The sequence below is a fragment of the Meriones unguiculatus genome, chromosome 1 (assembly GCF_030254825.1).
Source record: "Meriones unguiculatus strain TT.TT164.6M chromosome 1, Bangor_MerUng_6.1, whole genome shotgun sequence".
Taxonomy (NCBI): Eukaryota; Metazoa; Chordata; class Mammalia; order Rodentia; family Muridae; genus Meriones; species Meriones unguiculatus.
In genome coordinates, this window is record NC_083349.1 from 118,934,886 (window position 1) to 118,948,237 (window position 13,352).

At 40.1% G+C, this 13,352-nt stretch overlaps 1 protein-coding gene across 1 annotated transcript in view; it reads right to left on the bottom strand.

Moving 5' to 3' along the window:
- Positions 1-10,719, bottom strand: part of Ddx1 (DEAD-box helicase 1) — a 31,928-nt gene extending 21,209 nt beyond the window's left edge. Inside the window, exons 1-10 of the mRNA XM_021631619.2 lie at positions 10,593-10,719; positions 7,821-7,872; positions 7,477-7,540; positions 6,785-6,814; positions 5,766-5,862; positions 4,308-4,355; positions 2,845-2,928; positions 2,548-2,631; positions 1,642-1,718; positions 733-805 (exon numbers count right to left, since the gene is read on the bottom strand). Coding sequence (XP_021487294.1) covers positions 733-805; positions 1,642-1,718; positions 2,548-2,631; positions 2,845-2,928; positions 4,308-4,355; positions 5,766-5,862; positions 6,785-6,814; positions 7,477-7,540; positions 7,821-7,872; positions 10,593-10,608 — 625 coding nt within the window. The 5' untranslated portion in view covers positions 10,609-10,719. The remainder of the gene's footprint in view (positions 1-732; positions 806-1,641; positions 1,719-2,547; positions 2,632-2,844; positions 2,929-4,307; positions 4,356-5,765; positions 5,863-6,784; positions 6,815-7,476; positions 7,541-7,820; positions 7,873-10,592) is intronic.
- Between the last annotated feature and the right edge of the window lie 2,633 nt (positions 10,720-13,352).

The window sequence follows — 13,352 nt, forward strand, 5'->3', positions numbered from 1 at the left end:
GGGGAACCAGACCTTGGATCTTTACTAGTATCTACGTATTCTTACTATATAGGCAATTTCAACCCACTTTCTACCTTTTAGTCTGTATTCAACACAGCTGGCCTTAGGCTGTTAATGACATGCTATTACTCTGCTCAGAACCCCAGAGTTTCCATCTTACTCAGAGCAAAAAGCAAAGATCACACAGACTACAGCCTACTTCACTGAGCTAATACCTCAATCCCACCCTCCAACTCAGAACACTTGACACACGTTCCTTCTCACTGCTATTAAGGCAGAGTGGACACTTCCACTCTTTGTTCTTCCTTCTGCCTGAAATGCTCTTCAGCTCTCAGCATAAGCCCACCCAACAATGACTTCATTTTAAATATCTTCTCTGCAGGAGAGCTTTCTCTGAGCACCCTTTGGAAAAGCACATAACTCCCCCCAACCCTCCATACAGCAGTTTACTTCTTGGCCCCGCTTTTCCTTTCCTTTGCACTTACTACCACCTAACATTTGTAAATACTCTCCTCACTAGTAATGAAAGCACCAAAGAGCTAAATTTTGTCTACCCCATCTTCTGTTGTGGCTCCATCACTTAATAGTGCACATGGCACACAGCAAATACTCAACATATATCCAATGAAATGAAAGGCAGGTGGATAGGGTAGAGGACTGAAGAAGAGAATGAGAAAATTAAAAAACAAGAATGACAAATATTTTTTGGCTGACAAGATCCAGAGAGCTTACCATTCTTAGAGAACTTCACATGCCCTTTATCAATATCCAAGTAACATCCAATCGTATCGTGCATAGTGAATTCCTAAAAACCCAGAAAGTAAAATGTCATTAACAGACTGTGAGACTGTTATGAAGTTAACAAATCACAGCCAGCAGTATCAAAAGCAGATTCTGGTATTCCAAAAAAAGTTTCTCTAAATGGTAAGCATCAAAAATGACCATTACAGATGGGCATGGTGCCTTACTCTTATAATCCCAGCACTGGGAAGGCCAAAGCAGAAGGATCACTAGGCACCTAGGTTACAGAGTAAGATCTTGTCTTAAAAAATAAACCATCAGCCAGGTGTGGTGGTGCACGCCAGTAATTACAGCACTCGGGGAAGCAGAAGCAGGTGGATCTCTGTGAGTTCAAGGCCAGCCTGGTCTACAAATCAAGACCTGGATAGCTAAGGCTACACAACTCCGTCTCAAAAAAACAAAACCAAAACAAAACAAAAAAGATAAAATAAAATAAACCATCAGAAACTTATGAGAGCATACATTGTGTCTAATAGAAGAGCTATCCAACAGGCTTTCTCAGACTCAACATGATATTAAGGACTACAGCTATGGATTTAGGCTCAGACGAACTACATTTAACGTCTTCATAATCAAAACTAAAAAAACAAGAACATAAATATAAGATCCAAAGTCAGAATGAGTTAGAGAAAAGCAATTTAATATACTTTGGTGGGGCTAGAAAAATTTTAAGTACTGTTTATTTGGTCCTAAAATATCTTTTTCAAGTCCAAATCTGAGCTATGAAAAATATTTGTCTCTGAGAAGCACTTCCATAGTCTCAGTTGTGTCATGTGACCAAGAACACAAGATTTACAAATGCTGCTTAAACAAATTTAAACAAATAGCATTATAGCTTACCTCTCCATAGTTATCAAACTGTTTATTATGAGATTTCTTTCCTGTTCCACCGAAGCCAAATCCAAACTTGTCAGTACCTAGATTTTAAAAGTAGTTTACTAAAGGTTGGAGCTAAGAGAATTACAAGCCCCGTGAAAGGAGTGATTTTACACACGCAGTGTGAGAGACCCCAGCAGACCAGTCTCCCTGTGACTCTGAGTCCTGCCTTGTCAACCTATGGGAAGTCTACAATACTACAGGCACAGTGACCCTGCCTCACTCTTAACTCTGGTTACTAACAAACTCAAGGATTTAAAGTGTCTATGCAGTAATGTATGTTTCAAGCATGCTAAGTTTATATAGCTATGGCCCCACTGACTCATGTGTTTGAATGCGTGGCCCATAGGGAGTGGCACTATTAGGAGGTGTAGTCTTGTTGGAGGAGCCTTTTTGAAGGAGGGGCGTTACTGTCTTATATGCTCAAACTGCACCCACTGAGGCAGTAGTCTTCTGGTGCCTACAGATCCAGATGTAGAAATTTCAGTTCCTTCTCCAGCAACATGTCTGCCTACATGCCACTATGTTTCTCTCCTTGACAGTAATGGATTAAACCTCTGATTATAAGCCAGCCCCAACTAAATGTCTTCCTTTACAAGAGTCGCCATTATGGTGTCTCTTCACAGTAATAAAACCCAAGCTAAAACACCCTGATTTCACACTGTCAGAACATGGGGTGAGGGTGTTAACAGAGAGCAAGCAGCAATTTATTTCAAGTGTTTTCTGAAACTGGATGGGGTACAGATAAATACTTTTTATAACCACAAAATTAATCCCTAATACAGTGAAGTCTCTTAGTTTGTCTCCCAAATAATAAAATGTTGACATTCTTTGAATATAAAGCAGTTCAGTAACTTTAGAAACACTTACCTAGGTCTAAGGAGGCCTGCATGGTAGACCATCCAACTCTGCACAGCCCTTGGTCATGACAGGATACCTCATAGTAGTGCTTCCCTGCAAGGTAAATTCCATGAGATTTACACAAATTGCATACATAGGACTCGTTTACCAACTTCCCACATTTCCAAGTTACATTTGTATGTGACAGATGACCTGTGCATCTTTCTGTATCATTAAGACTGTTCAGATTTTTGCTTTAAAGCTCCTGAGGAAATTCACAAACTGACAGTTTCAACACTTAAACAGTAATGAATGGTAGCCAAATACCTTTCAGCAATCCTCTAGTCCCTCTGCATCCATGCCATTCCTTCACTTCTCTGCTCTGACAACACAGACCATCAGACCCAATTGCTAGATTTGAGAAAAAGCATACAGCAACAGACATCAGTACAAGCTTTACGAATCAGCCATCATGAAATAAAAACCTTTTTGTCTAACTAATAATGTCTCAGTTAGAATGCTACAGAGTTTAAAACTTGTGGACTCCATGATGACAGCAGTTCTTCCTATTTATCCCTACATCTCCTTGGCTCTGCTGGTGACTAGGGTCTATACTGTCATGCTTCGGACAAGAATTTATAACAATGAATTCAGGTAAGTTGAGCACAGACCCTAGAAAGTTTTGCTTGACTAAAGCTTCATGGTCAACACACATGTGTTTAGACAGACATGCTCCAGTGCTGTGAAGACAAGGGTACTAAATAATGACATGGGCCGCTTTCATCACAATTTGCTGCCCAGACGATTTAGGGAGAAGCATACAAATAACCAGTATGTGCTATTGGCTAGTACTGGGGCTCTAAATGATGAGGTTTTATATTACACACCACAGTCAGACAGACGCTTATGTAAATAAAGATTTAGCTTTTTTCTGTATTGGAAAAATCCTGTATCTTCCACCCCAATTATATTTCAAAGTCATATTCAGTAGCCAGCACCAAACGAAGTTGTATAATGCCACTTCACCAACCACCTTACCTCATTTTTCAAAACTTTTAAGTTCTTACTCATGTAATAATGAGTCATTTAAAACTTTGTAAAAGATTCTCTAGGAAGCTTCCTACAAGCCCAGCACTCGGGAAATATAGAGGCAGGAGAATCAACAGTTCAAGAAGTTGATCAAGAGGAGAAAGGTAGATGGATGGATGTAATTAGAACACAATGTCTGCACAAATGGAACTCCCACAGTGAATCCTACTAGTTTATACAATTAATGTGGTAATTAAAATAATAAACAATAACAAAGGCAAACATCCTATCATTTCTTTTGAAATTTCTATGTTTTCTATTTGGGTTAGAAAAGCTTTTCTTCTACTAAATTATACATGATAAATTTTACATCTACACTTAAATTTTTATATATGTATATATGCACAAACACATAATTTAAATCTCAAGTATGTGGAAATTTATTTCTAGTTATTATCAAGCCAATATTTTGTTGCTCCAGATGGATCATCAATGGTGCCAGCATCTTTTACTGAATAAATCTTCCTTTTCCTCACTGAAATAATTTGTGTATGCACATTAACTTGTCATTACACTGGGAATTATTTCTATTATATTCTGTCTACTACTAGTTCAGCACTGTACTGTTTATCTTCAGTAACTATATTCTAATCTCTGGTAATTAAATCATGCGCAATACTTTTTCATAATTTTCTTGGTATTTACATGTATTTTTTTAAGTTTCTGGATTATCAACGAGTAGGTAAAATTAATCTACTTACCAAAAGCAGACCCTCTATCATAGGGGTTCATCTGCCATTTGTTCAGCACTAAACAAATTAATAAAAGAAAAGTAAGCTATAGCCATATTAAATATACAGCTCTATTGAAAAATAAAAGTTTATATTTTATATCTTAATTGCTTTGATTCAACAAGGTTTAACAAATTATTTGGAATATACACATATATGGCAAAATTCAACCTGAAAATCAAAAGGTGTAAATAATAGCCACTGGCCCATTTGGGACTAAAACCTAATTGCCCAACCTGCTTCAATACAATGTGTATAGAGGACACTGACTTTTGTCACTGATAAAGTGACGTCTAGGTAACTGAAACGACCTTACCACCCAGTTCTTTATCTTAATTCAATATGAAATTCTCAAGTCCCTGTTTTATTTTTCTTCCTGTTTTTATGTGATCGGCATTTTTCTTTCCTAAAATATCTTAATGGCCCACTAATGATACAACTTACAGTAAGTACAGAGGCCCTACATGAACAGCCACCTGTCACTATGAACAGTGGAGAAGTCTCTTCCTTAGGATCCTCTCTTGTTGGCTCACGCAAACCATCAGCAAGTCCTTTGCTGAGAGACCCCACAGCTACTCTGGTCCTGCTCCCTAGAACTACCACTTTCTTTCCACATTTCTTTGGGCATCAGATGTCATCTTTTCCCTTATTCTTTGTGTTTATAAATCTACGTGTCTGTTTCCTCTTCAGACATGACTATCAAAGCCATCCTATTTTTGCTTAGCCATCTCAAAAGCACTCTTTTCTGACATTATTTCTCATAATTGATGACACATGGCTGTTAAAAGTTCCAAAACTATTTTAAAATAGGCCAAAAGTGTAAACAGTTATATTCATTGTCTACTACATGATTTATTTACTATATTAGTTCACCTTCTGTGACATTATTACCTTCATATTGGGGAAAAAAGTTAATATGCTAAGTTCACTCAACTGAAACTTGCTATTTTATCACAATTCTGCTTTGTAACATAAAACAAGTTACTTCAAAATATATAATTCAATGTATTAAAATGCAGTGGAAATAAAGATGAAGAATCAAATTTAGAAACCAAGTAAGGAAATAATCATAACTTAAAGATAAAGAATGAACATGAAAGTATTTATAATAAACAGAATCAGAACCCAATAAAAAGGTGACAAATAACACTTCTGCACAATACACCAATTCATCCTTAATCTCTGGCATACACAGTTATATATGGTTAAGAAGAACACAGCTAATGGCAAATTCCAATCAGTGTTTTATCAACAGATGCAATATTCATATTTTAGGCTGGGCAGTTCACTAACTGGGTTTTAAATGTCACTTGTTATCCTGTGTTTTGCTGCGCTGCACACATGGGCAATAAAATGCACACCTCAAACTAACTTACAAACCAAGACAATGACTAATTTAAAGAAAGGAAATATCAATATAAATATTACCTGAAGCACCGGTTTTAATAGTTGTTTTCCCTTTCTTTCCTTCCTGTTGGTCTTTCAGGGTCTCATATACTATCTGAATAACTGGAATACTAAATGCCTGTCAAAGAAACATTTCTTATGTTAGTTGTCATATAAAGATGACTAGTCAGTATAAGGCCAAGGCTATGCATGTACATTATTAATTATCCAGATGGCTGCATGGCTGCTCCCATTTCATGTACCCAAACACCAATTATATAATCCAGAGTTGAGAGACAAAAGCCCACTGTAGGCCTAGAACATGAACAAGGACCTTCAAAACGAACATAAAGCAAAGCAGGAAAATACTGCCTACTCAGACTACTTCCCTAGTCTAGACCAACCAATAGCAGACGCATTTTCTGGGTGCAACGCTTTTATTTGAGAAGCATTAAAATTCTGAAATGCTTGTAAACATTACAGAATCTGTGCCTCCTCTTATAAGACCTCTTGAAAACATTCCTAAAAGCATACTCTTTATAGACTTTCACAGTTTGCCAAAAAGAGAACTATTACTCTGAATGGTTGTGCTGCCTGTTTTATGTCAACTTGAAAGAAGTGATAGTCACTGAGGGGAGACTATCACCTATTAAGACATTTTCTTAATAGGTGTTATGGGAAAGCCCAGCCCATTGTGGGTGGTGTCACCCCTGAGCTGGTGGTCCTGGGTGCTATAAAAAAGCAGTCTGAGGAAGCCACAGGGAAGAAGCCTGCAAGCAGTACTCCTCTGTGGCCTCTGCTTCAGCTCCTGCCTCCAGGATTCTTCCAGGTTTGAGTTCCTGCATTGGCTTCCCTCAGTGAACTGTGATTTACGATATGGAAGCCTTTCTTTTTCCTTCCCAAGTTGCTTTTGGTCATGATGTTTCATCACAACAACAGTAACCCTAATGAAACAATAGTAAACCATCATTTCTTATATAACAGAGGAGACTGTTTTAATTAAATATTTCAAAACACACTTTAAAATTCAGATCTTAAAAAAATGTAAATGTACTACTTACACCAGTTTTTCCACTTCCTGTTTCTGCAGCCTGAACAGAAAGAAAATTAACTGCAGTTCAAATAGTGAATTAAAGAGATCAAAGTTATCATAATACCATGTAGAAATAACACTTGACTACCTAACTTTACTTCAAGTGCTTCAAGATGACTCAAACTGCCCCAGTCAACTGGGCAACTTGTCACCTCTCCCAATTCAGTAAGACTCTGTCTTCCTCTTTCCTTCCCCATTACTAGTACCCAAACTGAAGCCCTCACCATTTTAATCTAATTATTCACATGTCTTTGAGTATCTAACCCTACAGATCTATATTACAATCTGCTATACAATTGGTATACACAAAACCATAATTCTAACCCATACCTATTTAATAACTTTCCATTCTCCCCACTGGCAGCAAATGCACAAACTAACTTAAGAAAGAATCCAATCTGACTCTGAATATTTCCCCTTGTACCACGTTACACCACCATCCCAGGTATATATACTTTATGCTACCACCCACCATTATCCTGCAACAAAAACTGAAAAAAAATTACCCCAAGCCTATCCCCATGTCTTCTATAGAATATGCTGATCATAGTATATGTGTGATTAATTTGTAAAATAATTCCATTCTGTGATTTCTTAAAGTGGGTCACTCACAGCTCCAGAATATATTCCCCCCAACCACCTTACCCAATGTAAACATACCATAAGCACATCACCTCCTCCTAGGATCAAGGGAATAGATTCTGCCTGAATATCAGTTGGTAGGCTAAAAAAAAAAAAAAAATCACATGTGAAAAATTGCAGTTAGTTAAAAATAGAGAATCATCTAGGCTAATTAAGTCATGCTAAATCAACCTAAAACAAATTGTATGTGGCAATCCAACCATTTTTTTCAGCTAGATTTAAAAGTTCAAAGGAAACATTCCATGATCTAAAGAATCACTATGAATTGAATTTCACTTACTAGACAGAAATATATTTGATAAAAATTACTGTTCACATTAGAAGATACTTGTCACAAATGAATTTGAGTTCTATATACTTACAGCCAATCCATCTCTTCCACAGCTTGGGCAATCTCAGGCATAACACCCATCTCTGAAAAGAAAAAGTTATTTTACTAATCAAATCTATTAATAAACCATATTCTCTGACATAGAACTGGAGGATGGCTTTGAAGTTGGGTCCTTACATCAGACCTTTGTATGGTACTGCTGAGAGTGTTGAGTTTTGGGGACAGATTTGAGTTCAGTCCAACGTCTCATTTACTAGAAGACCTTGGGACAAAACTCCAATTCTGTTTTCTGTGCAGAACTGGAACTTGTCACACCTACCTTGTAGGGTATAGGAAGTGTGAGATGATACAGTGACACTGCTGGCACAGTGTCATTACATGGCAGACTAATGCCTTTCAGCTCTTAAAGAAGGAGCAAAAAATCTACAGTTAGACTCCTAGACCTGCATCTCCACTGTTTCATTGGGTGGTATGTAGCAGTTCTATGTCCTGGCTAGTCCAAGACCTTCTGAACACCCTCTAGGATCTAAGGAAAAAAAAACAGCCCACATTCAATGGCAGCCATGGTCAAAACTCTGTTAATAAGGCACTGTGTGTCTCAGACCAGAAGGTTTTGGTTTTTTTTCTAAATATCCTTACTAGAGAGGTAACAAGTTTAAGGTAATGAACATGCTGTTTACCCTGAGTTGACTATATAAGTCATATTTAAGGATCAGAGCTTCACATTGGACCTTATAACTATATATAAATACTTTGTTTCAATTAAAAAAAAAAGAAAAAGAAAAAAAAAAGAAAGTTTAAGTGAGTCAGAAACTCCCAAACAGACGAGGTAGATAACTTTTGGTCATGTGCTTTGAGTCTTATGACTGATTATCAGTCTTACTGAACCTTGAGATCAGTGTCTTTTTTGGTAAGTTTATACAGCCTCTCAGACATCACTACCATGCACAGCACAAGGAGGATGAAACTTTTTTTCATGGTAGCAGACACTGTTTTAAGGAGGAACTCATTTCGCTGCAGTTGAGAAACAAACTTGTTTTTCTTTTAAACATAAAAAAAGAAATTCTGGCTAACTGATGAGCTCAGGGGTGTCATTACAGAACACCTGAACAATGGGAACTGTCAGGTGAAGATCTGTGATGTTCTTTTGTTTTTGTTTTGTTTTGTTGTTTTGGTTTGAGACGGTCTCTCTGTATAGTCCTAGCTGTCCTGGAAGCCATTCTGCAGACCAGGCTGGCCTCAAACTCAGGATCCACCTGCCTATGCCTCCTGAGTGCTGGGATTAAAGGCCTGCACCACATTGTCTATTTAAATAATTCTGCATAAAGGCCAGTCATAAATGGATAGAGTGGGCAGTTCCTGGGTGTTTTTTGTTATTTTATCATTCCTTAAGCAAAATCAGTTATAGTTAGGTGATTACTAAACTTTCGATTCCACTGATAAATTAATTCTTAAAGAAGAACAAGTAAACTGACCTGCCTAACCACACCCATTAAGAGTCTAGTCATATTCTGTCTTCTAGAATGCAAAGTACTGGAAAAAAGCATGGCATAGGCCTGGCTCAGTGGCTCAAGGCACTTGTCACCAAGACTGAAGACCTGAGTTCAATCCCTGGTCCTACGTGGCAAGAGAAGACCAACTCCAGCAAGTTCATCTGACCTCCACTTGGGAAACACCCCTGTTCTCCTAACACCAAATATAAATAAAAATTCAAAAAGAAAGTGATGGTCTTAAAGATGCTTCACATAGCATACTGCAAGCTCAAGCTGCTTGCAAGTTCAAGGCTGCAGCAATCATGGATTGCTTTTAGCAAATTTTAGACAGTTTCTTGTCAGATCCTGATCATGTACTAGGCATATTTTCTACAGAAACCTTGTCTTTTAAAAAGTCTAAGAGTTAACCTTTTAAGGGGAAACAGGTACATGTTCAAATTTTTTAATTTTACTTTTGTTCGTATCAGAATATCATCTTGTCCTAAAATTTGTGCATTTCTCTCCCAAAAATATAAAACAATGACCTACAACTTTCTGACAGATCTTGGGGCTAAAATTGTGTTAAGTGCGAGAATTCCTCTTGGGAGAGGTGACTTTAAAAGAAATGCTTTCCCCTGTGGCCTTAAATTTGGAATCGCTGAACTTCTTAGACGAGAAAAAGGAAACAGCAAAAAAATAGAATGTTGTTGTTTAATGAAAAGATAATTCATCTATTTTGATCTGTTCTTTTACATGTTTGTACACATATATACATACATACGCATTTACCTATACCCGTACATATATATGTACATAAACACATGTGTATATGAACACACACAATCAGATTTGTGCTTTGTGGTTTTATTCTTGGAAAGGCCTGGGGGCAAAAAACGAATCAGGAGTATATCATCTTTTCCCCCAAAGCCCCATTCCCTACGCTCAGCGGCTGCTCAGCCTGACCAGGACCAGATGCGCCGTGGGGCACAAGGATCTCAAACAGACACTGCCACGTCAAAGCCGCACTAGACCCGGCTCGGCGAGCGCAGTCGCTGCCGCCGCCGGGATCCGGCAGGTGAGCGTGCAGTGCAGGAAGGCCGGGATGCCGAATGGTGAAAAAAAAAGCTGCTTAACGAAGATTCCGGGGCAGCGCCCGCGGGGACATGCCGGGCCTGATCCGGCCGCACTAGTCCCACGGCGCGGGTCCCCAGAGGGCGACAGCTCTCCGGTCTCCTGTCACCCCACCCACGCCATCGCCACAGCAGCGCTCCCCCCCGCTTCCCGCGGGCCAAGGCGAGCCGCTCACAACCCATCGGTTTCCTACCACGCACCGGAGAAGGCCGCCATCTTCGTGCACTCCTCCGCTGCCGGCTCGACCGCTCCCTCCTTCCCTTCCTCCCTCCTTCCAGACACGCCGGGGCTGCGGCAGCGCGCGCTTCCGGCCCGTGCCCTTTGATTTTCCGACTCCCGGCTGGGACGCGGACCCAGGAGAAAGGTTCCGATGACGAAAAGATCCGACGGCTGCTCACTCAGAGACGCTGGACTTTGTTTTCCCTAACTGCCAGGTCTGGTCGTTATTAGCCGTCTTTAGTGTTACGATGTACCTAGAGGAAGTTGTGTGCTACTGAGGTCTGTTTTCCTCGACGAGGAAGCCACAGTTCTCAAACAATGGGCAAGGCTGTTCCTGGTAGCCAAACTGTGCCCTCTGACCTCAGTCTCTCAAGGATAAATGAGGCCAAATGGTTAGGGAATGACTTGAGAATGTACTGAATCCATTGTCCAGCCAATCAAGACTAGCGAGTGCATGTCACCCATAGGACCTGTTAAATATTTTTAATAGAAAAATTAGTGGAGCATGTTTTCTTTCCTTCCCTCAACCGTGTTTAATGTGACATTAATAATTTCAGGCTTGACTTCCAAGCTACTTTAAGTCTCTTATCTTTTCAGAGACACAGTTCAATAAAGGAATGATGACTCCTCCCCATACTATGTAAAGAGTGTGTTGGAATCATCAGGTGCACACCCAAGATTCGGGGAAGTTTCATAGAATATGCAGTGCCACAGAAATGGCTACTACTAATTGGCAGCCTATTATCTGCCTAACTCTGGGACCATTCTATTCTCTCTGTAGCCTGTCCTGGCAATCCAGGAGAAATAGGAAACTTTTAGGCAATTTAGGGCTAGAAGGACAGATTTGAGAGCCAGGTGTCCAGGGTTTGAATGAATTTTAGCCCTTCTACGGGCTAGCTGTATAATCTTGAAAGTATACTTCTCTGACCTCTAGTTCATTCATCTTTAAAAGAGAGATGAGTACTAACATGGATGGACATATCATGATAGATAGGTATATAATAATCTTATGGTGAGGATTAAGTAAAGTACACAACGTAAATGAAATGAGGACATGACTGCTCCAAAGTGTTAAGAAGGTTTTTATTGTACATATGAGAGAGTAGAGCCAGAACATCTGGAAAAGTCCAGAGCAGGGAGAGAAAATAGTGGACTGAATGAACATGAACAGCAGACTGGACCAGGCCAGAAGAGGAGAGAGGGGGGAAGAGCAAGAGAGGAATAGAGGAGAGAGGGGTAAGAGAGGAGACCAGGACAGACCCAAGGGAACCAAGAGGGCAAAAGAGACCAAGAGAGGGAGAAGAACCAAGTGAAATGGCTGAAATGGCAGGGTTTTAGAGGAACCTGAAGCTGGGGGAAGGAAAGCAAAGACCCTGGGCTGGAGAGATTTAGGGTAGGGAGAGGGGGTGAGAAGAGCAGAGAGGAGCCTGGTTCTTGTCAAGGTGTGGACCTCCTTATCATCATTGTCTCAATGCTAGTCTGTCTAGGAAAATAGTCTGACAAGTCTTCAGGACTGGCTGAAACCTGTTTCCGGATTACAATTTCTTCCTCTGAAGGCACCAGGGATTCAGCATTTTTCTCCTTTTCCCAGCATGCGATATCAGGGGACATTGTAGTTCCTTGTGGCACTTTGATTCAATGGTCTGTAGGTGTTCTTTTTTAAAAAATGTTTTATTTTGGTTTCTTATGCCTCTACCTCCTTTCACCCCAATCCCTTATTCCTTCCAACACCCCAACACCAGGTAGGGGAGAAAGAAGGTTAGCTAGCAGTGAGAGGGGACATAGTTTTCCTTAGCTAATTCCTGCTGGTTAGGGTCAGTGAGTTTTTTGGGGACAAGTCCAATCTTCATTTCAGGATATCTCTAACTTCTTGTCAAACTGCATCAACAGCAACCAGGAGCAGCAGGAGGAACATCAGCAGCCTTCTTCTTTCTCAGAGGCCCCTTTCTCTCTCTGGGCTCTGGAATTTATTCCCTCTCCAGAGTCCTCAGAATTAAACTATCTGCAGCTCCTCTCAGAACCCACACTAAGTAAAAAGCTTGTTGTTGTGGACAATCTGGAGCAGCCCCCATATTCCACACCTGGGAGTAAAACAAAAACATGTTTATATGACATAACTGAGTTTTAAAAATTAACTTTACATTCCAATCATAGCCCCTTTCCTCCTCCCCTCCCAGTCCCAGCCTCCTTCCTTCTTTCCTGGGTCCCCCTCCCCCTCAAAAAAGAGGACCCCCCCATTCCAGGACACCAATTCATATCAGGACTGAGCACATCCTCTACCGTGGTGGTTTTTAAGGATGCCAAAACTTTCCACTACAATGATCTCGCTTCCAGAGACAGGGACAGCAGCATCTCATCAGAGTGTTTACATTCCATGCACCTTAAGCATGACTGAATCAGGAAGCAGTAAGGCATTGCCCAGAAGAAACTAGACTCTGTCCTAACTTATGGGTCAGAAACAAGACTGTGGTGGTTTGAATGAAAATGGCTCTTTAGGCTCATAGGGAATGACATTATTAGGAAGTGTGTTCTTGATAGAATAAATGTAGTGTTGCTGGAGGAAGCATGTCACTGGTGGACAAGGAGAGCATTGAGGTTTCAGAACCTCAAGCCAGGCCTAGTGGCTCACTGTCTCTTCCTGCTGCCTTGGGATCCAGACATAGAACTCTCAACTACCTCTCCACCACCATGTCTATCTGTGTGCCACCCTGCTTCCCACAAAATAGACCAGACCTCTGAAC